General features: G+C 36.3%; 1 protein-coding gene across 1 annotated transcript in view; it reads left to right on the top strand.

Moving 5' to 3' along the window:
• The window catches only part of ABI3BP (ABI family member 3 binding protein), a 259,008-nt gene that overhangs the window by 105,977 nt on the left and 126,361 nt on the right, over positions 1 to 26,670 (top strand). Inside the window, exons 5-9 of the mRNA XM_082839240.1 lie at positions 8,556 to 8,737; positions 9,294 to 9,349; positions 19,051 to 19,099; positions 20,042 to 20,113; positions 20,686 to 20,778. Of these exons, the coding sequence (XP_082695366.1) occupies positions 8,556 to 8,737; positions 9,294 to 9,349; positions 19,051 to 19,099; positions 20,042 to 20,113; positions 20,686 to 20,778 (452 nt within the window). The remainder of the gene's footprint in view (positions 1 to 8,555; positions 8,738 to 9,293; positions 9,350 to 19,050; positions 19,100 to 20,041; positions 20,114 to 20,685; positions 20,779 to 26,670) is intronic.

Here is a 26,670-nt window from a genome sequence, read left to right as displayed (position 1 = left end):
AGGAAACACAAGCTTTAGATGACACATTAAACAAGATGGACTTAATTGATATTTATAGGACATTCCATCCAAAAACAACAGAATACACTTTCTTCTCAAGTGCTCATGGAATCTTCTCCAGGATAGATCATATCTTGGGTAACAAATCAAGCCTTGGTAAATTTAAGAAAATTGAAATCATATCGAGTGTCTTTTATGACCACAACTCTATAAGACTAGATATCAATTACAGGAAAACTAAAAAATAAAACACATGGAGGCTATACAATACACTACTTAATAAGCAAGAGATCACTGAAGAAATCAAAGAGGAAATCAAAAATATCTAGAAACAAATGACAATGAAAACACAACTACCCAAAACGTATGGGATGCAGCAAAAGCAGTTCTAAGAGGGAAGTTTATAGCAATGCAACCCTACCTCAAGAAACAAGAAACATCTCAAATAAACAACCTTACTTTACACCTAAAGCAACTAGAGAAAGAAGAACAAAAATACCCAAAGTTAGCAGAAGGAAAGAAATCATAAAGATCAGATCAGAAATAAATGAAAAAGAAATGAAGGAAACGATAGCAAAGATCAGTAAAACTAAAAGCTGGTTCTTTGAGAAGATAAACAAAATTGATAAACCATTAGCCAGATTCATCAAGAAAAAGGGGAGAAGACTCAACAGAATTAGAAATGAAAAAGGAGAATTAACAAGTGACACTGCAGAAATACAAAGGATCATGAGAGATTACTACAAGCAACTATATGCTAATAAAATGGACAACCTGGAAGAAATGGACAAATTCTTAAAAAGCACAACCTTCCAAGACTTAACCAGGAAGAAATAGAAAGTGTAAACAGACCAATCACAAGCCCTGAGATTGAAATTGTGATTTAAAATCTTCCAGCAAACAAAAGCCCCAGACCAAATGGCTTCACAGGCAAATTCTATCAAACATTTAGAGAAGAGGTAAGAGCTATCTTTCTCAAATTCTCCCAAAATACAGCAGAGGGAGGAGTATGTCCAAACTCATTGTACAAGACCACCATCAACCTGACACCAAAACCAGACAATGATGTCAGAAAGAAAGAAAACTACAGGCCAATATCACTGATGAACATGGATGCAAAAATCCTCAACAAAATACTAGCAAACAGAATTCAACGGCCATTAAAAAGATCATACACCATGATCAAGTGGAGTTTATCCCAGGAATGCAAGGATTCTTCAATATACGCAAATCAATCAATGTGATAAACCATATTAACAAATTGAAGGAGAGAAACCATATGATCATCTCAATAGATGCAGAGAAAGCTTTTGACAAAATTCAACACCCATTTATGATAAAAACCCTTCAGAAAGTGGGCTTAGAGGGAACTCTCAACATAATAAAGGGCATATATGACAAACCCACAGCCAACATCGTTCTCAGTGGTAAAAATCTGAAACCATTTCCACTCAGATCAGGAGCAAGACAAGGTTGCCTACTCTCACCACTATTATTCAACATAGTTTTGGAAGTTTTAGCCACAGAAATCAGAGAAGAAAAAGAAACAAAAGGAATCCAAATCAGAAAGAAGAGGTAAAACTGTCACTGTTTGCAGATGACATGATACTATACATAGAGGGTCCTAAAGATGCTACCAGAAAATGAATTTGGTAGAGTAGCAGGATACAAAATTAATGCACAGAAATCTTTTGCATTCCTATACAGTAATGATGAAAAATCGGGAAGAGAAATTAAGGAAACACTCCCATTTACCATTGCAACAAAAAGAATAAATTACCTAGGAATAAACCTACCAAGGAGACAAAAGACCTGTATGCAGGAAACTATAAAACACTGATGAAAGAAATTAAAAATGATACAAACAGATGGAGAGATATACCATGTTCTTGGATTGGAAGAATCAGCACTGTGAAAATGACTCTACTACCCAAAGCAATCTACAGATTCAATGAAATCCCTATCAAACTACCAATGGTATTTTTCACAGAACTAGAACAAAAAATTGCACATTTCATATGGAAACACAAAAGACCCCGAATAGCCAAAGCAATCTCGAGAAAGAAAAACGGAGCTGGAGTAATCAGGCTCCCAGACTTCAGACGATACTACAAAGCTACAGTAATCAAGACAGGATGGAACTAGCACAAAAACAGAAATATAGATCAGTGGAACGGGATAGAAAGCCCAGAGATAAACCCACACACATACAGTCACCTTATCTTTTATAAAGGAGGCAAGAATATACAATGGAGAAAAGACAGCCTCTTCAGTAAGTGGTGTGGGAAAACTGGACAGCTACATGTAAAAGAATGAAGTTAGAACACTCCCTAACACCATACACAAAAATAAAATCAAAATGGATTGAAGACCTAAATGGAAGGCCAGACACTATCAAACTCTTAGAGGAAAACATAGGCAGAACACTCTATGACATAAATCACAGCAAGATCCTTTTTGACCCACCTCCTAGAGAAACGGAAATAAAAACAAAAATAAACAACTGGGACCTAATGAAACTTAAAAGCTTTTGCACAGCAAAGGAAACCATAAACGAGACGAAAAGACAACTGTCAAAATGGGAGAAAATATTTGCAAATGAAGGAACTGACAAGGGATTAACCTCCAAATTATACAAGCAGCTCACGCACCTCAATATCAAAAATAAAACCCCAATCAAAAAATGGGCAGAAGACCTATATAGACAGTCCTCCAAAGAAGATATACAGATTGCCAATAAACACATGAAAGGTTGCTCAACATCACTAGTCGTTAGTGAAATGAAAATCAAAACTACAATGAGGTATCACCTCACAGCAGTCAGAATGGCCATCATCAAAAAGTCTACAAACAATAAAAGCTGGAGAGGGTGTGGAGAAAAGGGAACCCTCTTGCACTGTTGGTGGGGATGTAAATTGATACAGCCACCATGGAGAACAGTATGGAGGTTCCTTAAAAATCTAAAAATAGAGCTACCATACGACCCAGCAGTCCCACTACTGGACACATACCCTGAGAAAACCGTAATTCAAAAAGAGTGATGTTAACCCTGAGAAAAGCATAATTCAAAAAGAGTCATGTACCACAATGTTCATTGCAGCTCTATTTACAATAGCCAGGACATGGAAGCAATCTAAGCATCCATCAGCAGATGAATGGATAAAGAAGATGTGGCACATATATACAATGGAATATAACTCAGCCATAAAAGGAAATGAAATTGAGTTATTTGTAGTGAGGTATATGGACCTAGAGACTGTCATACAGAGTGAAGTAAGTCAGAGAAAAACAAATACCGTATCCTAAACCATATATATGGAATCTAAAAAAAAAAAAAGTGGTTCTGAAGAACCTAGGGGCAGGACAGGAATAAAGATGCAGATGTAGCGAATGGATTTGAGGACACAGGGAGGGGGAAGGGTAAGCTGGGATGAAGTGAGAGAGTGGCATGGACATATATACACTACCAAATGTAAAATTGATAGCTAGTGGGAAGAAGCCGCATAGCACAGGGAGATCAGCTTGGTGCTTTGTGACCACGTAGAGGGGTGGGATAGGGAGGTTGGGAGGGAGACGCAAGCGGGAAGGGATATGGGGATATATGTATACGTATAGCTGATTTAATTTGTTATACAGCAGAAAGTAATGTGGTATTGTAAAGCAGTTATACTCCCATAAAGATGTTTAAAAGAAAAAAAAGAAATACTGAGTTTGCTGCTAGTCTTGTTAGTTTTGATGTTAGTTATTTTATGTGATAATTGCCACTTCAGGCACGCTGTTCCATTTTAGATAGCACTAAAATCACTAGAAACTTCTTTCTCTTGATCTTAAACAGGCCAGCAGTGAGTGATAGAAAGATTTTGGAAACGGTTTACCAGTTTGAAAATTATTCTGAGTCCAGAGATAGTAAGAACCCAAACTGGGCCTTTAAGTGTTACTTAGTAGTAGAGGCAAGACAAGTGCAAGAGATATCACTCAGGGAAATATAACTGGACTTGAAAACTGATTGGACACAGGGAGAAGGAATGTGAAGACAACGGGAATAGGAACAGATTTGGAAAAGATGAGTAGATGTTAAAGTAGTTATGAAGTTTACAGATGATTAAATCATTGGATTTGACCATGATGTTTTACTGTACTAACAGGTCAGACACCAGACTGCAAAGAGATTTAGGCATTATGAGTGGTAAGAAAACAGAAGAAAGTAGATTAATTTTGAGAAATCTTGTGTTAAAAGGTAATGGCAGGAATAAGAAGTATTAGTTTTAGTTTTGCTTTGATATAGTGGAAAATAGTTCAACAACTTTTTGACTCAGAAAGGTCCTTGAAGAATCAAGAGAAAGGATGCAGAGTAGGTGGAATAAGAAAATGGAATAAAATTACCAAGACACTTATTTTTTAGAAGAAGGGAGAACCCTGGAATTGGAGAGGGGCAAGGAGAGAGTGAAGGGGGAGAGAGAGACTTTGAGAGGAAGGGAGTGAGGGCAGATTTTGAGAGGAAGGGAGTGAGGGCAGATTTTATATCAGCAGTCACAGTCTCAGTAAGGCAAGAAGCAAGGATATTGACAACGGGGGGCGTCAGGAAGTGTCCTTTGATGTGAAGAGAGCAAAAAAAATGTGTGATGTGTGGAATAGATGTTCTAGGAAATATAGTAATTAATCACATAGAAATAAAAGAATTGCTGAAAAAAGTATAGAAAGTCCCACAGCTGGCCAACCGTGTGCATCAGTCCAGGCCAGTTTGTGAAAGGACTAAATTTATTGACACTATTCAGTTTCTCCACTTGGCAGAATTCAATGCCATTTACATCATAAATTTTATTTATGGGATTTCTGCCTCTAGGGTTTCTAGCCTGTGTTATGCCTCTGTATTTTATTAGAATAGAATGTCTAATTTGTAGCTAGAATAAAATTTTAGAAACAGAAAGGATTCAAAGATTGTCTAATCCAACCCCTCTTTTTCAAAGTAGAAATTTGATATATAAGTGGGCAAAGAGACCCTCCTGAGGGCATGCTACTAGTTTGCAGCTGGCAGATATCCACGCCAAGCCACTATCTGCCTTCTCCATTACATTTGGAGGAGCTATGGTATTTTTTAAGTTATAATAACGATTATTGTCAGTTTTGAGACTCTTGGGGAGATCCAAGCACAGAATATCACCATTGAACCAAACACTGCCCTCAACAGTTGCTTACCACTTAATTAGGATGTGAGATATCCTTGTTTCTAAAATCCAAATTGCTAGTCAGGCTTTGCAGAGGTCTGCTCTGATGACATTCACTGGCTGTTACCTCCGTCTTTAGTAGACTTGTTGCCTCTCTATGCATTTGTGTCCAAATTTAATTAACCACAGAAAAAAAGTGCAATCAACATTTGATCCTGGATGTCCTCAGACAATATTGGGAAGTCTGTGATTATGTGAAAGCCTTAAGTAATGCTAAAGGAACTTCTGATTCCTTTTACTTCTCTTCCATTCTGGGTCATTTTACCTTGTTTTTGCATCTCCTTTTGCTGAGCCCTGCAGTAGATAGTCCAATGCAACACAGAAGGTATTAGCTTATGAGTCAGAAAACAGCCATTTGCCTGGTTCTGTCACTGATTCTCAGGCTTTAGGCACTTCTTGGCCTCTCTCTTCTATAATAATTCTTGCTGTGCTCATTTCAGAATTTATTGTATGGATACATGGAAATAAATTTAAAAATCCTAAGCCCTCTGCAAATGTACCATGTAGACATTTATTGAACTCTCCTTCCATTTGCATTGATTCTATAAGAATGCTGAGGTTTGGTAAATGAACTCTTATGCAACAACATATAGCAAAATATAATTGTAGACCTAATGGCTTAAATCAGAATATTTTGGTGATCGAGTCATTGGCCATTTAGAGCAACTATAATTTTAGAATGACCCTATGAGCACCTAAGTGTCCATTCTATTTGTTCCACAACATATATGGAGTACATACTCTGTGCTAGGTTGTACAGTATTATCATCATAAGGCCTATATTTTGCTTTAAAATCAAGAAAATAGACTTCACCACTTTATAGCTAAGTAGCCTTGTTTACTGTCTCTTTTAAAAATTTAGAACTTGCCTATATTATACAAGTATCAATTAAGCCAATGTTGGTGAGGGTAACCTAACTGAAGCCTAGGAGAAGGCCTAGCTGCCTGTACTTTTATTTTTCCTGACCAAGTTGGTACAAGAGAGGTTAGTTAGAAAGCTTTGTGATCAAAATAGAAAAAAATTTACAGGCTAGATTTTTTTCAACAAAGTCTTAGAACATGTCTGTCTCATTCCTAGGAAGAGGATATAAAATCAAACTTCCTGGGAATCCTGGAATCTGGCCTCTGGTAGTTCTGTTAGCGTTGCCCGACACCCCTACCAGATCATGCAAGCAGTTCAGGACTTCAGAAATGTATCCAAACTAGAGACGCATAACTCTGGAGGCCCATCTGGTCTGATTTTAGTTTCTCTGCACTTCCCTGAAGTCCTGTAATAGCCAGGGCACGGGAAAAACGACAGAAATTCTGTTCGACGTACTTGTCAACAAATGTGTTTCATAAACTACTGTTGATGGTTCAACTCACGGGACACAGAGCATTCGTATTCTGTAACATTTGTTCCCAGTAGCAGTTAGTGTTCTGGCTGGAACAGCCTCCTTCACTCGTTCTGTTTTTCGTGACTTTGGAATGGGGTATGGAGCCCAGAGAGCTGCTTTTACGAGGAAGACGCAAGCTAATGAATGATTTCGAGCATTTCAGTAGTTTGTGACTAGTAAGAAAGTAGGCTGAATGTACGAATACATCCCTTTTCTGTACTTAAGAAACTATAACCCCCTTGCTGACTTCATGGGCGTGCAACCAGTACGGTCACACAGGTTCCCCACTTAGTAGGGCCCATGCTTGGTTTAATGCTCTGTTGTCACCGTCTTAAAAGTCTTAATCATTTTTGAATAAGGGGCTCCATGTTTTCACTTTGCTGTGAACTCCACAAATTATGTAACCAGTCCTGGCCCTTGTTTCCAAAGATTCTGGGTGGGTTTTTTTGGTATCAAGAGCTTGTGCCTGGCACTTAAAGAGGACACGATAAACATTTTTTGCATGAGTAAATGAGGGATTTTAGGGCTTTAAATAAAAGCAATTGACCTGAATCTTAGGGTGAGGAGTGGGGGAGAGGTACTAAATTTTTGAGAGAAAATTTAGAATGTAAAAAAAGAGTCTAAAATAGTATAACAAGCATGTATGTTTCCATTGTTAGTACATGACAATTATTATTTTATTTTATTCTATTTACTTAAAATGTTTATTTAAGAATAAAAAGCAAATAAAGTTTATCAGTTGGCCCCATCTCTAGTCTCATGTATTTCCCTACTTGCTCACTGGGAGCCAAAGCACTGTCATAAATGTTGTATCCTTCCAGTATTTCTTGTCCCTTTACACTGCCAGGAATGATATACGGTAACATATTTTGTGTGAGTGTTTTAATCTTTGTGCAAATGATGTGAAACTACGTGCATCATTTTGCTATTTTCATTCAATATTTTGTTTGTAAAATTTAGCCATATTGATACACGTAGCCCTAGTTCATTCATTCTCATTGCTGTATCCAGTAGCAATGCAATTTCCTTTCCTGACCTGCTTCCCCACTTTGTGAGACTGTTTAGAGCAGAGCCAGAGGAGTTTTTCCTGCTTTTCTGGTTCTGCCACTAGTAAAAATCACTAGCTGGATGACATTGGGCGAGTTAAGAGATCTTTCTGAAACATGGTTTTCACATTTGTAAAGTAGGATTAATGATTTCTACCACTTAAGATGTTTTTGTGACAATTAAATGAGATAATATATATAAAACCTACCATGTGTTAAAGGTGCAAAAAAAATAGTGAGGATTATTAGTACCTTGTGATATATATGTCTGAATATTATGAAGCCCTAAGCAAATATGTAACAGTGATCTTGAATTTGCATTGTTCGATTTTTCTCATTGTACTCTCAGCTTGACTATTGGTGTTGATCCTTTTTTTAATAGTAAGAAAATTTCACCCTTGAAATAAAGTCCTGGATGCATTAGAGTGCATCAGGTTCCTCTCTTACAAAATTGAATGGTATTACCTCTAATGTGCCTTCTATGGTGTTAAACGATATTACCTCTAATGTACCTTCCATGGGCTTAAACCCATACAGTTATGAAATTATAATATTAAATATTTATGAAAATATGCCTATGTTCTTCTCTATGCATAATTAGAAAAAAAATGAATGTCTAGTGTTTTCCAACTTTCATTTTGGAAAGTATCAAATAATAGAATTGAGAGATCTGGAATTCTGTTAGACCATGACTGTGCTGTTACCTAGTCCCCTAACTTGCAATTAGAAATTAAAAACTTAAGCACGCACAGAGAAACTGTTTTTATGTTCTCTGAAAATTAAAAAAAATCTAAACAGAAGCCAATGTGAAATCTTGAGAGTAGGTGGGAGTCTATGGTGTATTAAGAAACTGGAAGTATATTCTGAATCTCCCTGTGGTTTTATAGCATATTTTGGTTATTCAACAGATTTTATACAATTCGCTATAGAGAAAAGGATAAGGAAAAGAAATGGATTTTTCAACTCTGTCCGGCCACTGAAACAATTGTGGAAAATCTAAAGCCTGACACAGTTTATGAATTCGGAGTGAAAGACAATGTAGAAGGTGGAATTTGGAGTAAGATTTTTAATCACAAGACTATTGTTGGAAGTAAGTACCTAGAACTATTTGAGTGAGCTTTCTGTAATATTTTTTCCTAATTATCAAATTTTAAATTATTTTATTAGTTGTATAATAGGAAATGAGTTAATTCTCATTATCCATATTTATGAAAATACAAAAGTAAACAGAATTTGAGCATTGATATTTCAGAATCTTTTTTACAGTGAGTGTTTTTTTAAAAAAAATGGTAAACTAATATTTGACAGTAGCAATCGTTGATAACAATTTATTTGGCCATTGTCATATTTTAAATCAATCTCTGACCTATGAACACTAACTGAGCCAAAAATCGATAACATGTACGAATGCTAAGTTAAAAAGCTGGGCCAGTGGAATTGAACGTGCAAAGACTTTATGGGGCTGGGCTTGCTTCCTATCATCCCTTGTTTCGAACATCATTGGAATCAGTGTTTGAAATGAGAGCAAATAAAATAATATGCCCAAGTTAGAGCAGGACTTGTAGTTGTCTTCATAATGACTAGTAAGAATTGATTTAGGGAAAAGAAGAATGAAAAGAATGTCATTTTCCTCTTGTTTTTGTCAGGTAAAAACAAAGTAAATGGGAAAATCCAAAGTACCTATGACCAAGTCCACACAGTGGTATGTACCAGCTTATTTTCAAGAATGTTCTTTTAAAAATGTATCTGCATTATACTTTCATTTAAATAAGGGAGTAGTCCTATTATGAGGTACTGGAACTGGATTAACTGCCTAGCTATAGGGTTTTGGGTCAAGTACATAATGTTTTAGGAATTAGTTTCTTTCTCAGAAAATGGAGGTGGAAGCATGAGACCAGATTATCTCTAATTTGTTTAAAGCTCTAAAATTCTGATATTCTGTATAGTTATCTAGTATTTCAGTATTCCAGGTATTTCGAGATTATTCTTATTATCTTCTGTCCTGTGGGTTGTTTTTTACTATAACATGTTTCAAGAGTGAATAAGTACATGCACTACTTAACCCTGTGATTGTTCAAATCTTTCCTCTATTTTCTATCATTTCCTACTTAAAAGAGCCAGCCCTTTTCAAAATGATGAAGCAACTGGTTTGGTTTTGTAACATGCCCAGCTTCTATTCAGTGCAATAAATGTTTGTATATTTTATGTGCCCAGCATTTTCCCCGTCTAGAACTCTTTTCTCTCTCACCTTAGGAGCTCAGTCCCTTGTTCTCCTCTTTCCCTCCACTTTTCAAAATCTGTTCTCAGGAAGCATTATATCAGTTCCATACTACCTGTTATAAATGTAAGCCATTGTTAGAACCATCACAAAGACACTTGCCATTGAAATCACATGCCTAATTATAAAGTAAAGAACATTACATCATAGAGCAGGTAGAGAAGGCACTTTGGTGAGAAGAGGGGAATTTGATGCTGGCTTTGGTCTATGTATTGGGAGTATCCAGCCAGGGAAATATTCTACAGTCAAGTGAACATGCAAAGACTCTATTCAGGGTTGCAAATTTGTTCTTTTCAATGTGTTCATGATGTATGTGGATAGATGGTTTTTTATGTCTATTGAATAGTCCACAGAATAACCCACTGTTCATGTAGCCCAGTGGGGGAAAATGGTAGTACATACCTCAGTGAATAAAAATATGCAAGATTCTTTTCATTGACAGAAAATGGGTTTGGATAAAATAGAACTGAGAATTACTGCTGATAAAGGAAATGTTTCTTTGGTTTGAACTGGCAGAAAAGTGTGTATATTGGGAAATTATTGTCATGATTATTAAATTATTGTGACTGCCCAAGAAATTATTTTGGTATATTTAAAATCAAAATATAAGAAAGGAGATTGTAGGTAAATTCTGAGGCCTGGATTGATTGATTCATTTATTTTCTTTCTCTCTTGCCTCCATCTCTTCTCTCTCTCTCTCTTTCTCTGTTTGGTTTTGACTATTTTCCTAATTATCTGATATTTAAAGATTTATAATGTATAAAAATGAGAAAAGAAAAATTAACAAAATTACCTATAACACTGCCAAATAAAGACCAATAGAAAACCATTTATGGTCTACTGTTAAAACTTTAGAACATTGTATTTTTTTTCAAGCATGTTTTCATTATAAAATTAAAATCATGCTATATGTGCAATTTTATATCTCATTCTTTTCACTTAGCCAAAATATGGCCTAGCATAGTTCATGTCATTAAGTACTTTTCATATACATAGTTTCAATTGCTGTGTATTACATAATCTAAGTACACTATCAGCTACTCAATCTGTTTCCAATTTGTAGGCCTTTAAGTTATTTCTAACAGTTTAATTATAAGTCATATTATGGTGAACATTTATGATCATAAATCTTTGTTCACATTTCTGATTGTTTCCTTAAAGTAGATGCTTAGAAGAGGAATTAACAGTTTAGAGTTTTAACATTTTCTCAAACTTTCTAATATGTTTGGTCAACTTTCTTTCCAGAAAGATTTACCAATTTACAATCTTGTTGGCAATGGATCAGAGTTATCTTTCTGTAGTACCCTGATTTTCAACATTATGTATTTCCATCCCTAAAATTTTGGCTAGTATAATAGTATAAAATGGTTTTTAAATTTCTATTTCTGATTGCTGATAAAGCAGCACTTTCTTCACTTATTTATTAGCCGTTTGTATTTTCCATTTAATGACCTTTAGTTTCAGTTCTTCGTTTATTGGGCATCTCATGGTTTTTTTTATTGAATAAAGACTTTAAAGAGCAAAGACTCTTTGTGATATCATCTAGAAACATTATTTGCACATTCGTTATCAATTTTCTTTATGGGAATTTGTGAAATAGGCAAGTCTTAATTTGCTTAATCAACTTATTTGTCTTTTCCATTGTCATATCTCCAATTGCCTTATATTTTAGAAAGCCCTTCCCTATCCAGAGATCAGATAAATATTTCCCTTTTTTTTGTCTTATAAGTGGTTTGATTTTGTAGTAATTAAACTCTAACCTATGTGGATTTTATTTTGCTATATTATATGTAGTAAGTTCCTATATTGATGAGGTTGTATACTTTTCCCAAATAATTAACCAATTGGCTTAGCACGAAGTATTGAATTCTGCCATTCCCTAAGGTCCCTTTGTCTTTGTCTCTCTTAAATCCAATCACAGGGAATACAGTTGCTCTTCCATGGTCTTCTAGAACAATCCTCGCTGTTGTTGTGAGTGGTTTCCTAGGAAGCACATCTTATCTCCATCCTCTTGGCTGTCCTGCTTTATCTTACATGTGACTCGATGTCGTTTCTTTCATTCCTTCTTCTCAGCAATCACATCTCAATAATTTGTATTTCTTTTGGCAGAATATTTCATTTAGGGTGAGTTACTCAGCAAGATTGGGAAAGATGATTGACAGTTTATTTCCAAAAAATTTAATTTATTTTCCACATCATAAATAGCCATGGCAAGAAGGTCCAGTTAGAAACTTCCTGCACCTATGACACAGAGCCAGATATTTTATCACTTCAAGCTGTGAGGCAGATTACCCCAAACTCCAGCCAGCTCTAATGAGCTGTGCTCTGAAACTCTTGGGTATTTCCAAAGGAAAAGTCGAATTAACTGAAAAGATATTTTAAGGCTTCTCTGTGAGCCTTTCTTCATTGTTACCTTCTAGATAGCAGAAAAAATGTTTCCCAAACTGCCTTCTGTACATTTGGGTAGCTCTGGAACATGAGAAAGTTGAAAAGGAACCAGCTGGGATAGACTTTGACCATCTTATATAATCATTTAGAATTGATTCTGAAAGTTGATTTGATAGTTTTGAGGTATATTTTAATATTTTAAGTCGATATCAATCCAATGTTTACCCATCTCTTCTCTGAGACTGATCTTAGAAGGCAGTATTTCAAGAGATATGAAATTAATTCCAGAGTTTTAAGTAAAAGATACATTGAAAAATGTTTTTATTCATATATGCATGCTTATACCTAAAACTTAAATGTAGCAGAAACTCCTTCACACCTTCTGAAAAGAGATTGGAAATGTGAAAAACAATTTGAACTTGAGGCGATCCATTTTTAACAGATAAATAATATTTAGATTAAAAATTTGAATGTTAAATACAGCCCCATCTTAAGCATCTTGTTACATTATATATTGTAATTCATGTATCTAAGCATGTGTTCTGCAGGCAAGTCCCAGTACACTTGTGCCAGAGGACACTTAGCAGGGGTCTCTTCTGATAGGTTAGTGCCTTCCTTCTACTGCTTGTTAAATACTTTCAATATCATCCCTGCCTACACCTCTAGAAAAATCAGAGAAAAGATGTATGCATAAACAATAACGCTGATTCTTCCCATATAAGTTGTATCACTTGAGATCCATGTAACTGCAGAAGAAAAAACAGATGATAATTTTGCTATTTTCTTCACGTTGAGAAGCAAGAACACTCTTTTTATCAAGGTGAAACCTAGTGTTTACTATTAGATTCTTCTAAAAAATTTTGTTGGATTATAGTTGATTTACAATGTTGTGTTAGTTTCAGGTGTACAGCAAAGTGATTCAGTTATACATATACATATATTCATTCTTTTTCAGATTCTTTTCTCATGTAGGTTATCACAGAATATTGAGTAGAGTTCCCTGTGCTATACAGTAGGTCCTTATTGGTTATCTGTCTTATATATAGTAGTGTGTGTATGTTCATCCCAAACTCCTGATTTATTCCTCCCCATCACATTTCCCCTTTGGTAACCATAAGTTTGTTTTCAATATCTGTAAGTCTTTCTGTTTTGTAAATAAGTTCATTAGGTTCGTTTTTTTTCTTAAAGTGTAAACTGTTTTTTGTTTTTTTTTTTAAATTTATTTATTTATTTTTGGCTGTGTTGGGTCTTCGTTTCTGTGCGAGGGCTTTCTCTAGTTGCGACGAGCATGGGCCACTCTTCATCGCGGTGCACGGGCCTCTCACTGTCGCAGCCTCTCTTGTTGCGGAGCACAGGCTCCATATGCGCAGGCTCAGTTGTTGTGGCTCACGGGCCTAGTTGCTCCGTGGCACGTGGGATCTTGCCAGACCAGGGCTCGAACCTGTGTCCCCTGCATTGGCAGGCAGACTCTCAACCACTGTGCCACCAGGGAAGCCCCATTAGGTTTTATTTTATTTATTTATTTTTTTTTTTAACATCTTTATTGGAGTATAATTGCTTTACAATGGTATGTTAGTTTCAGCTTCACAACAAAATGAATCAGTTACATATATACATATATTCCCATATCTCAGGTTTTATTATATAAAAAAAAAAAAGGAATGATGTCTAAAAGGACCTAACTTTAATACATTCTCTCTATATTTTAAAAACACTTAGTTATCTAACTAGTTCACTAACCAAACAATAAATTTTTGAAGTATGTAGCATTTATTAACAGATATTTTAAAATATAAGTTTAATTATTTAATTAATCCAAATCTCCTTAGAATAAGTGTTCCCCTAAAATATGACATCTATTTTCACCCTTCCATTTTTTTCCATCAGAGATCCACCTACCTTTTTAAAAAGCCATTTCAGTCATTGGCAGAAAGAGAAGTGGTACCAATTTTTAAAGTGTAACAGTTAGCAGATGAGTGAATAGGGAAAAATACAGTGTGGTCCCCACCCGCACCCTAAGATTGTATGCAGTGAGTACATCAGGTGTCCTTCCATTCTTAGCAATCATCGTCCTAAGCAGAAACTTGAAAATTTTATGTCTAGACCACTGATATCACCAAAGGTGTATGTCTGATTCCTCCCTAGCTGACTGGAAATATGGAGACTTTCGCAAGAAGGATGTTAGATTCACTTTTAGTCAGATGTTAGATTGAATCAGTATATTTCATAACTTTCATCAGGACATCCAAAAAATGAATTAAAACCAGAATGTAACATGCCCAAGTTTTTCTCATGTTGTTTAGCTCTTGAGTCTAAAGAGCTGAAATTTGATTTTGAGCAACCCTTAGCCACTCCCCAAATGGACAGTTCCTCTTTATCTCAGGGCCTAAGAATAAAGTTAAATCTACAATGGATATGCTGCCGCCACAAAAATATCAAATGGACAAACCTGTAAAGAGTAACTTGCAAAGAACAGCACCCTGATGTTACCACTACTTTTATTAAAGCTGATTTTCAAAATATAATATCGGGAGGAAGGTAGTGTAATGCAGGGTGAATCCAAAGTCTTTCATGTGGCTACTGCTGCTGTGGTTATTTCTAGATGAGTGTAGGTTTTCCCTAACCAGAACTGGAAAGCAAGCTGGACTGGCCCTCAGGGGCATTGCCTTTTACCACTTCAGCATCCTCTCCCCATTGAATCTGACCAACTGGATACTCAGCCACAGTGTCCCCAGAAAAATGGTAAAAATGATTTCCCTTAGCCAGTCACCCTGCTCAGGATATAGCACAACCTGGGTTCTTAAGGAATAGAATTTCTCAAAACTGAAAAAAATAATTAATCCCTTAAACGGTAGGAGGGAAATATGCTCACTTCCTGACATACAATAAACATTTAAAAAATAATCGCTGAAGGGTGGGATGAGAGCTGAGGAAGGAAGTGGTGATGATGGTTTGCTGCAGGAATGGGGTCAGCAAGCAGCAGAGAAAAGAGAGCCAGGGAGGAAATGGCCTAAGAAAGAAAACTGGTACCAGGGTGGTGTCCGTGGGGAGCAGTAGTACTGTGCTGAGACCACCCCAGCAAAACTGTCGCAGCATCTTGTGGGATGCGGGACTTTCACTACCTCGCTTCCCACCCCGACACCCGACACCAGCTACACTGAGACTTCTATACACGTTGATAGATGCTCATAACAGCAAACCTGTGACTGTAAGGAAAGGTTACTGGTAACTTTATAAACAACATCATACATGAAACAGTTCAATTGAAATTGAGCTGTAATTGGTTACATACTGTTAACTTGGAAATTATCATAATATTTTATTTCTCAGTAAGTCCAGGTTACAGATGTTTCCCTACATTTTTATAAAAAGACACAGCGAAAGAATTCATAGTGTGGATTTCTTACTGGGAATTTTAGAGCCTTCAGCATTAAACACTTTGGGCAGAAGGATTTTCCTGATGCCCTTGACCTAGAGATTATCATACTAAGTGAAGTGAGCCAGACAGAGACAAATATCATATGATCACTTATGTGTGGAATCTAAAAAAAAATGATGCAAATGAACTTCTATACAAAACAGAAATAGACCCACAGACATAGAACATAAATTTATGGTTACCAAAGGGGAAAGGGAAGGGGAGAGATAAATTAGGAGTTTGGAATTAACATATACATATTACTATGTATAAAATAGATAACCAACAAGGACCTGTAGAGCACAGGGAATTATACTCAATGTTATGTAATAACCTATAAGGGAAAAGAATCTGAAAAAGAATATATATATATATATATATACACATATATATATGCACATATATGTATACATTCTTATATATATATAATCTGAATCACTTTGCTGTACACCTAAAACTAACACAACATAAGTCAACTATATTTCAACTAAAAAAAAAACCCTACTTACAGAGAGGGAGCTAGTACTTGCTCATTAGTCTTGGCGCATCTTTGGATTGTAGATTGGGCAAGAGAATAATTATAGGTCTAGAAAGAACTTGATTCTGCAGCTAAATGGTTTCCTTGTTTTTTGGCAGCACACGCTGCCCATATAGTCATGTCATCGTCTTAACAGAGCACTGGTCTGTACCCATATAAGAACTCAAACAGACACTGTGTTCCATTCATGCCAAGAGTGGAATATTTTCCACTTGTTTTTGTCAAAAACTTGTTTAAAACAAATCATCCACAGGGAAGGAAATAAGAATTGCAATAATGCCGTTCAAAAGCAATCAGCACATCAACCCATAGGCGTTTCTGCTATAACGTGTTGTGTCTCTGAAAAACTTCACGCTCTGCCAAGTATACACTACATGGCAGGACTCACTGGGCAAACAGAGGACCAGCCATTCAACAGTCTTTGGAACGGTAGACACAGTTCTGTCGAACGTGATTATTAGCACCGGGAAGGACACTGCGGCTCCGCGGGCCAGCATCCCCTGTGGAACCGGAGGTTGCCGCAGCAGGGGTTAAATGCTCAGGAATGATAGAGGCCACGTGTGGCAACCCTTTCGCTGAAGCAGCACAGGTGGACGTAAGGTGGACACACCAGTGCAGGGCCGTGGGCCTGCCTGTCCCTCTCTGGGGAAGGGTCCTGTGAGCAGGTACACTTATTTAATTTTCTTATGGTAAATCCAGAGGTCTTCTGCCAGTGTGACCTCAAAGCTGACTTTTTTTTTTTTCTACTGATGGTTATACTTGCATTCCTGCTATTCCCCTCCCCTTGCCTGGGAAAAGTTGTGTATAAATTATATTTACATCATTCCTCTATTGACCAAGAGTGTATGAGCTGTATGCAGTACAGAAGCATATGTAGTAGCTAAAAAGACTGCTGGTTAAAATAGCTTTTCCTAGTTATAAATGTAATTCACCCTTGTAAGGAACTTGGAAAATATAGAAAGGTACACAAAATAAAATATGAGATTATAAGAAATAACTACTGTTAAAAAAAAAAAGAGCTATCTCCTTCTGGTCTTTTGTCTATACATATTTGTTATACAGTTACGTTATACTATGAATATAAATTTGTGTCCTTTGTATTTATACTGTACATATTTCCCACTTTAGTAAATAGATGTCAGAAATTTGAACCATAATTTATTTAACAAAACCTCTGCTTTGGAATGATGAGGTTGTTTCACATTGTGGTAATAAACACCCTTACACGTAAATGATGCCTGTATCTTTGATTACTTCCTTAGGCTAGACTGCTAAGTAGGAAATTACTGGGTGTTTTAGTCCATCAGGGCTGTTATAACAAAAATACCACAGACTGGGTGGCTTAAATGGTAAATTATTTCTCACAGTTCTGGAGCCTGTGAAGTCCAAGATCAAGGCACTGGAAGATTTGATGTCTTGGGGAGAACTCACTTCTGGCTCACAGACAACCATCTCACATGGTGGAAGGGTGGAGGGAGTTCTCTGGCATAAGAGCACTAATCCCATTCAAGAGGGTGGAACCCTCATGAGTTATTTACTTCCCAAAGGCCCCACCTCCAAATACCATCACATTGGGGATTAAGTTTCAACACGTGAATTTTGGGGGATACAAGCTTTCAGTCTATAGCGCTGGGCCAATATACAATACAAGAAGTATAGATACTTTTAAAAAATAATCTGATAAAAGTAAACTTTTATTTTTTTGTGTTTTTTAAACATAAGGACTTTACTACAAGAAGAAAAATAGCCAACAGTAAGTGTGGTATTGTGGCACTTCTTTATTATGGGCATATCGTTTATTAGAATGGGAACGTGTTAGCAAGTCTCTTCTGTTCACAACTGTAAACACCTATGTGGTTAAGTACCTCATTCAGCATATCCTGGATTGTCAGCAGATCTAGTACATGGAGTATCTATACCATGCATACAGGCTAAATCAAGCATCAAAAAATGCATGTCATGCTTACGCCTTTACCTCAATCTAATTCTCTGTATATTTGTTGCCCTTCTCTTATCCTGTTCTGTGTCTCTCCCATGGCCATCTTATCCCTGGCTCACAATCTCCAGTGATGACTCCACTGTAAAGTTAACACTAAATGTGCCCCTAGGTCAAGCCACTCTATGGCATCAAAACTTCCTGTGGGGCATCTGAGGCAACTTGGAAGAAGGGAGAATGCACAGTCCTCTGGGACCTGCCCTTCCAATTTTGAGGTCCTCTGGGCATGAATACGTACAGAATAGTTAGAAGTACAGGCTTTGGAAGTAGAAATGTCTGGATCTGAGTCCCAGCTCTGCCTTCATGGACAAGGAAATACGTGGCGTCAGGAGTTCATGGCAGTTGTATCTGAAGTAGCAGGGCAGCAGTGGGGCATACTCAGACAATTGATGTTGATTGGTTTTAAAAGAATATGTAGCTTGAAATCTTTTTTTGAGAGGAAACGTAAAGACAGAATTTGGCTGGTTCGCCTCTCAAATGAAGTGAAAATAAACTAGTATTCAATTCAGAGGATTTAATTTCTTTCCATTGCAGTTTCTAAGTAAATTAAACTAATGGGAGTTTTGAAGAAACTGCTTCTGTCAAATCTTTGGACACTTATGGGGAAAACCAAGTGAGCACAATAAAATAGAGGCAGATATATGTACTAAAGATCTTTCAGCAGCTGTTAAACCTGTGTCATGGGGAACTTCACTAAAGACAAGGTCTGCTTCCAGTTTTTTTTACTTATTTATTTTTTTAAGTTAACAGTAACTCAAAAGCTGACTCTCTTCCTCTCTTTTCAGCCAGCATATGTCCCAAAAAAGCTAATCCCAGTAACAATCATCAAGCAAGGTAATTTGTATGCCTCTGCTCTGGATATGTGTTTAGAACTATTTTAATATACTTTTTAAACTGAGATAATTAAACATAGCACATAGTTTTTCAATTTTTCTGATCATTTTCCAGAAAAAATTTGAAGAAATCAGTCTAGTAAATTAGAAGTTGACAGATAATTTTGACTCTTGTACTGTTAGGCCAGGTCTTGGCAAAGCACATTGGCTGGACAACCAGGGACAGAGCAACCCTAACAAGCATTAAGTTTTAAAATCCAATTAAATATATGTGGTTTTCTTCAGGATTAAGATAACTTACATGTAGAAAATCATTAATAGGATATTTGGATTAATGAAATGATAATTATGATATAGAGGTCACTTTAAGGAAAGTAAAGAAATCCAGGTTTTAAGAGTTATGTTTTATTTCAGCATCCACTCATTTTTGTTTTGACTTTCAGTTTTTCAAATTATTTAAATGACTCCATTATTTCCAGAAAGTTTCTTGGTGGAAGAGAATAACTTAAAATAGTTATTCATTTTAAGGAAACACAATGTCCCAAGTGTATTCTCAAAACAGTGTCAGTCAGTATTGGAATTATCCAAAGATTCTTTGCTCTGAAAATGTACATTTCCTAAATCTCTTTATTTACTGAGTCAGTCTTTGCCTCATTTTGTGCTAGTTCTTTAACTTGGGTAGGCTGCAGAGAGTAGAGCTGAGAAAGGAAATTTTTAGCTAATTAGAATGGAACACTTTCATTACTTAAAGGCACAGGAATTAAGATAAGATGTGCCTTCTAGACCTTTCTTTGCCTGTGTAGCCAGCCCAATGAGTTCCTTTCTGTTAATTAAAAAGTTAGATCAGGGTTTCTCCAGTGCAGATGGTGTCATGTTATTAGCTTCTTTCTGCTTCCCGACTTTTTTTTTCCATTCACACTGTTATCTTTTGGTATTTCAACAGTGATTCAGAATGTTACTCACAGGGCCTCAACTAAATCCCCAGAAAAGACTCCCTATGGAGGAACAATACTGGGTGAGTCTATCTTGAAATCTACACCTACATTAGTCAAGTCAGGCTCTTTTTTTTGATAATAAGGCCTTATGGAATTTTGCACTGTGAGCAGGTCTGTTAAATTGATGTTGGTTCATTTACTTTCAGTATTTAGCATCCTGGCTTGTGACCATTCCAGGCTAGGATCCAAGAGATGCTACCTCTATCCTAGTGTGTTAGAGAAACAACTCTAGCTTGTGCCTATTGGGCATGATGGCTCCCCTCCTGCCTACCCCACAGGGCTGTTGCTGTTATGAGGGAGTCTTTGTCATATTGAATTACTCTTTTAAAAGTTGTTATTAATGATGGTGTTTGTTCACACATTTTAAGCAACCATTTTACAATTTTTGAGTCTATGGATTAAAAGCCAGAATATTTGGTTGTTCAGTTCTGAATATGAAAAAGATTCTGCATAAAAGTTACTGTCATATTTTTCCAACATTTTAAAGTTTGGGTTAAAGTTGACAAAGCAAAATAAGCACTAAACTTCATGGTTTCTAATGCTCTGAACTTTGTGATGGGATGCATTTTCTTTTACTTCTGTTTTCTTTCAGTCCACCTTGTTATTCCAGGTCTTAATGAAACCACCATAAAACTTCCTACCTCCATAATGTTTGAGATTTCGGATGCAATCAAGACACAGTTAGGTAAGCAGCAAAGATCTATATGTGAACTTTGCAGTGACAGTACTAGCAGGGATATTCCTAGGCTATCCAAGGGATCTAGCAAATGAGCTGTTTGGGGATCTCAAAGTAAAAACTAAGGGACAGGCACGTGCACTGTTGATGGGAATATAAAATGGTACAATTGCTGTGGAAAACAGTATGATGATTCCTCAAAAAATTAAAAATAGAATTACCATATGATCCAGCAATTCCACTTCTGGGTATATAACCAAAAGAACTGGGTGGGGAAAAGGTCTTAAAGAGATATTTGTACACTCACATTCATAGTAGCATTATTCACAATATCTAAAATGTGGAAACAATCCAAGTATCCATCAACAGATGAATTGATAAACAAAATGTGGTATATATATACAATGAAATATTATTCTGCCTTAAAAAGGAAGGAAATTCTCACATTTGCTATAGTATAAATGGACCTTGAGGACATAATGCTAAGTGTAATAAGCCAATCACAAAAGACAAAATGACTGTGTGATTCCACTTATATGATGTACCTAGAGTAGTCAGATTCATAGAGACAGAAAGTAGAATGGTGGCTGCCAGAGACTGGAGAAGGAGGAAAATGGGGAATTAGTGTTTAATGGTATGGAGTTTCAGTTTTACAAGATAAGGAGAGTTCTGGAGATGCATGGTGGTGATGGTTGCACAACATTATGAATGTATTTAATACTACTGAACTGTACACTTGAAAAATGATTAAGATTGTAGATTTTTTGTTATGTATCTTTTACCACGATAAAAAAAATTGGAAAAAAAGTAAAGGGTAGATAGGATTCTACCTATCGCATTCTATAGGGAAATAGTTATTTTATATTTATATTTATGAAAGAAGAGTGAATGATCAAATTAACCAAAATATACACATTTATACAGGTATAATTTTCAAATGGAGTCATTGTTATAAATTACACTTATTATACTATACTATCAAGGGGCCACTAGAGGTCTTCAGTGGTAACTGAGGTAAGGGTCAGGTCTGTTAGAATTATTATTTACTTTGAGATTGATACTGCTTCCTACTTCTAGAAAGCACCTGATATGATTTTAGTGTTTAAAAAACATAAAACATAACAATTTGGGGAAAAAAGCAGCAAAATTCTGTAAAAGGAGTCCAGGAAACAATTGGGGTGGCCAGTGGGCTAAGCTAGTTGCTGCATTTGAGTATCACATTAGTCTGAATTCTCTCTATAGCAGAGGATCTCACCCTTGATGAAGCATCGGAAGCCGTGGGCGGGCTTGTTACACCCAGGCTGCTGGGCTCACCCCCAGGATACTGATTCCGTAGGTCTAGGGTGGGGCCTGAGAATTTGCATTTCTACCCAGTACTCAGGTGATACTGGTGCTGCTGGTCTGGAAGCCACACTTTGAGAACCACCCCTGTAAAGTCTCTGGAGAATGTCTTGGGCCACTGATAAATATGGAAGAAGGTGGCATGATGTGGTGGAAATTGAACAAGACTTAAACATGTAGAATATTTTTCTTGAACTAGACAATGGCTAAGAACTTCAGCACTTATATACTTGAATCTTCACATTTTATGGGTGTGGAAACAGGCCCAAGCCCCTGTTTGGCAACATTTATTCAACAAATATTTATTAAGCATTACTCGGGGCCAGAACTGCAAGTGGCTCGGGACATAATTGTGATTTACACAGGCACAGGACCCACCCACACAGGAACCTCAGACTTAATTTCTCCTCCCTCATTGAAGGTCTGATCTGTTTGCTTGTTTGATGTTAAGCAATCAGATTGTAACAGTTCTAAAAGGTAAACCATTACGTTCTCCTTAGCTGTTAGTTTGAGAACTTCCTGGAAGAAGGAGGAGCAAAGCCTTAATAAGTGGGTAGAAAAGCATAATTAGTGGACTTAGAATTTTGGAAAAATTTTCAAAATCTATGCATCACCATTTTATTAAGATATGAACATATTTTCCCATAAATCTTTGTGATTTTGTGCAGTTGTTACATTTTTACTGTAAAACATTCATACCTGTTAGTCCTATGGTGAGTTACTTCCAAGAATGTAGACAAGTGATTCTAGGCTTTATTTCTTTAATTTGTGCATCAGACTTGATCACCTCCTGTTTATCTGTAAACCCTGAGACTCAACTCTACATCATCTAAATGCTGTGCTAAAAGCCAGGAAGCTTCCATATTAAATTCCCTGAGTGAACCTGTGTTTAGAACCAGAGCTCAGGACTCTTGCACTCACCTGTTCTCTGCCCAGAGCCTATTAATACTTAGCCCCGTGCCTGGGAAAGACTTGCTTGTTCTTCTTTCTGGAGATAGTTGCTTCAGGTGTAAGGATAGGTTGTTTATTTGAGATTTTTCTTGTCTCTTGAGCTAAGATTGTATTGCTATAAACTTCCCTCTTAGAACATCTTTTGTTGTGTCCCATAGGTTTTGGATCATCGTGCTTTCATTTCCATTTGTCACTAGGTATTTTTTGATTTCCTCTTTATTTCTTCAGTGATCCACTGGTTATTTAGTAACATTGTTTAGCCTCCATGTGTTTGTGTTTTTTACAGTTTTTTTTTTCCTGTAATTGATTTTTAATCTCCTAGCGCTATGGTCAGAAAAGATGCTTGATATGATTTCAATTTTCTTGAATTTACTGAGGTTTGATTTGTGACCCAAGATTTGATCTATCCTGGAGAATGTTCTATGTGCACTTGAGAAGAAAATATATTCTGCTGCTTTCAGATGGAATGTCCTATAAATATCAATTAAGTCTATCTTTTACAATGTATCATTTAAGCCTTGTGTTTCCTTATTAATTTACTGTCTGGATGATCTGTCCATTGGTGTAATTGGGGTGTTAAATTCCCCACTATTATTGTGTTACTGTCAATTTCCCCTTTCATGGCTGTTAGCATTTGCCTTATATACTGAGGTGCTCCTATGTTGGGTGCATATATATTTACAATTGTTATATCTTCTTGGATTGTTCCCTTGATTGTTATGTAGTGTCCTTCCTTGTCTCTTGTAACAGCCTTTATTTTAAAGTCTATTTTGTCTGATATGAGTATTGCTACTCCAGCTTTCTGTTGATTTCCATTTGTGTGGAATACCTTTCTCCATCCCCTCACTTTCAGTCTGTATGTGTCCCTGGGTCTGAAGTGGGTCTCTTGTAGACAGCATATATATGGGTCTTGTTTTCGTATCCATTCAGCCAGTCTGTGTCTTTTGGTTGAAGCATTTAATCCAATTACATTTATGGTTATTATCAATATGTGTATTCCTATTGCCATTTTCTTAATTATTTTGGGTTTGTTTATGTAGGTCTTTTTTCTTCCCTTCCTTTTTTCTTCTCTTGTGGTTTGATGACCATATTAGTGTTGTATTTGGGTAGGTTTTTCTTCTTTGTGTGTTTATCTATTGTAGTTTTTTGGTTTGCATTTCCCATGAGGTTTTGATAAAACAGTCTATATATATACAAGATTGTTTTAAGTTGCCGGTCTCTTAATTTCAAATGCAATTCTGATTTCCTGCATTTTGTACTCTCCTCACGGTTGCTGGTTTTGATATCATGTTTGCTTATGAATTCCTGCTTTTACTGTATGTTTGTCTTTACCAGTGAGCTTTCCTATTTGTGATTTTCTTGTTTCTAGTTTTGGCCTCTTGGGAAAGAGTTGTTCAGAAGGAGAAGAAAAGGAAGGAGCTGGCCAGTCTCTTACTGATTTGGTCCCTAATCTGTTCATCAGAATTCAAAAACCAGGATTTGTGAAGGAGACCGAAAATGAGCAGTTTTTCCCACACCACTGCTCTCACTTTTTTTTTTTTTTTTGGAGTGTAGTTGATTTACAGTGTTGTGTTAGTTTCAGGTATACAGCATAGCGAATTAGTTATACATATATATATATGTCCACTCATTTTTAGATTCTTTTTCCATATAGGCCATTACAGAGTATTGAGTAGAGTTCCCTGTGCTATACAGTAGGTCCTTATTAGTTATCTATTTTATATATAGTAGTGTGTATTTGTCAATCCCATTCTCCCAATTTATCCCTCCACCTCCCTTATCCCCTGGTAACCATAAGTTTGTTTTCTACATCTGTGACTCTACTAGTGTTTTGTAAATAAGTTCATTTGTACCCTTTTTTAGATCCACATATAAGCAATATCATATGATATTTGTCTTTCTGTGTCTGACTTATGTCACTCAGTATGACAGTCTCTAGGTCCATCCGCATTGCTGCACATGGCATTATTTTGTTCTTTTTTATGGCTGAGTAATATTCCATTGTATATATATATACCACATTTTCTTTATCCATTCCTCTGTTGATGGACATTTAGGTTGCTTCCATGTCCTGGCTATTGTAAATAGTGCTGCAGTGAACATTGGGGTGCCTGTATCTTTTCGAATTCTGTTTTTCTCCATGTATATGCCTAGGAGTGGGATTGCTGGGTCATATGGTAGTTCTACTTTTAGTTCTTTAAGGGACCTCCATATTGTTCTCAATAGTGGCTGTACCAATTTACATTCCCACCATCAGTGTAGTAGGGTTCCCTTTTCTCCACACCCTCTCCAGCACTTATTGTTTGTAGATTTTTTGACGATGGCCATTCTGACAGGTGTGACTGATATCTCATTGTAGTTTTAATTTGCATTTCTCTAATAATTAGTGATGTCAAGCATCATTTCATGTGCTTTTTGGCCATCTGTATGTCATCTTTCAAGAAATGTCACTGTTGAACTGAAATGTGTTTTGTTCCTTAGTTCTTGGTTTTAAGGACTATTTCCTAAATTTTTTGTTTTGTTTTGTTTTTCCAAAGTTCCACCTGCTATCTTAATATCAGTTCAAGCTTTTCATTTTCTTTAATTTAGAGAATTAAACAGTTGATTTTTGGGTTTGCTTTGCTTTTTGCTTTTGTTATTCTGATACGAATCACTGAAACTTCAGGATTAAGTGTGATTTTAATGAAGACAAATTAAAATACAGATAGTATATGTATTTTAAAACTTATCTCTAGGGAAGCACCTATCTTAAATTGAATACATGGTGAATTTCTTACACATTGAAGAGACTGATAGGCAGTATGTTTGAAGATGTCCAGTAAACCCACTGAATGTACCATTTTAGACTATGTTACAAACTACATTTTAGATTTACTGGTTTTTATGAAGAGTGTGAGCATAAACAGTTCTTTATACCAATGAAGGAGAAATAAACTTTCCTGAAGTTATTTATCACTGCAATTCAGAAAAGTCCTGTGCAAGAGGTTAAATCCTAAAAATAATATTCTCATTCCAGCAGGACCCAATGTGGGACATCAAAAAATTAATAGCTTTTGTTCTAAGAACACATGGTATGAATAATGAGAGAAATAAACAAGAAAGCTAGTAATACACACACCTCCTGGGGACATGAAAAGGGTTTGCCAAAGCCAAGACTTAGCCTGCCAATAATGAAAGGAAACAACTGTGTTGAAAAACAGTAAGAAGAATCAGAGAGGAAAAGGAATTTCCTGGGGTTTAGGCCCTGTTCTAATGGCATTTTACTCTGCTGTTGCCAAGACCAGTTGTACATAGATAGTGTAGGTGAATGCTCATGGCTTGATAGGAGTCACAGAGAGTCCCCATTCAAGTTCTTTCCCTTCAATCAATTTCTCTCACACCCAAAGAGCCATGTTTAGAAATACGGTATGCCTCTATAAGGAATTAGTGATGGGTAGAGAATACAAATACCTCTTGGGAAGGTAGTTTACTGTTTTTCTTCATTAGCAGCCTAATTATCCTGTAAGAGCATGCATAAGGAGCTAAAGCAAAGCAATTCAGAGCATTGCCTGAAAGTCTAGAATCTGGAGGTTAAAATAAATAAATAATTTTTTAAAATAAATAAACACA

Source organism: Leucopleurus acutus (genome assembly GCF_964270905.1).
Source record: "Leucopleurus acutus genome assembly, chromosome: 5".
Classification (NCBI taxonomy): domain Eukaryota; kingdom Metazoa; phylum Chordata; class Mammalia; order Artiodactyla; family Delphinidae; genus Leucopleurus; species Leucopleurus acutus.
Note: the sequence above shows the minus strand (reverse complement) of the source record. Positions and strands in the feature narration are given on the sequence as shown.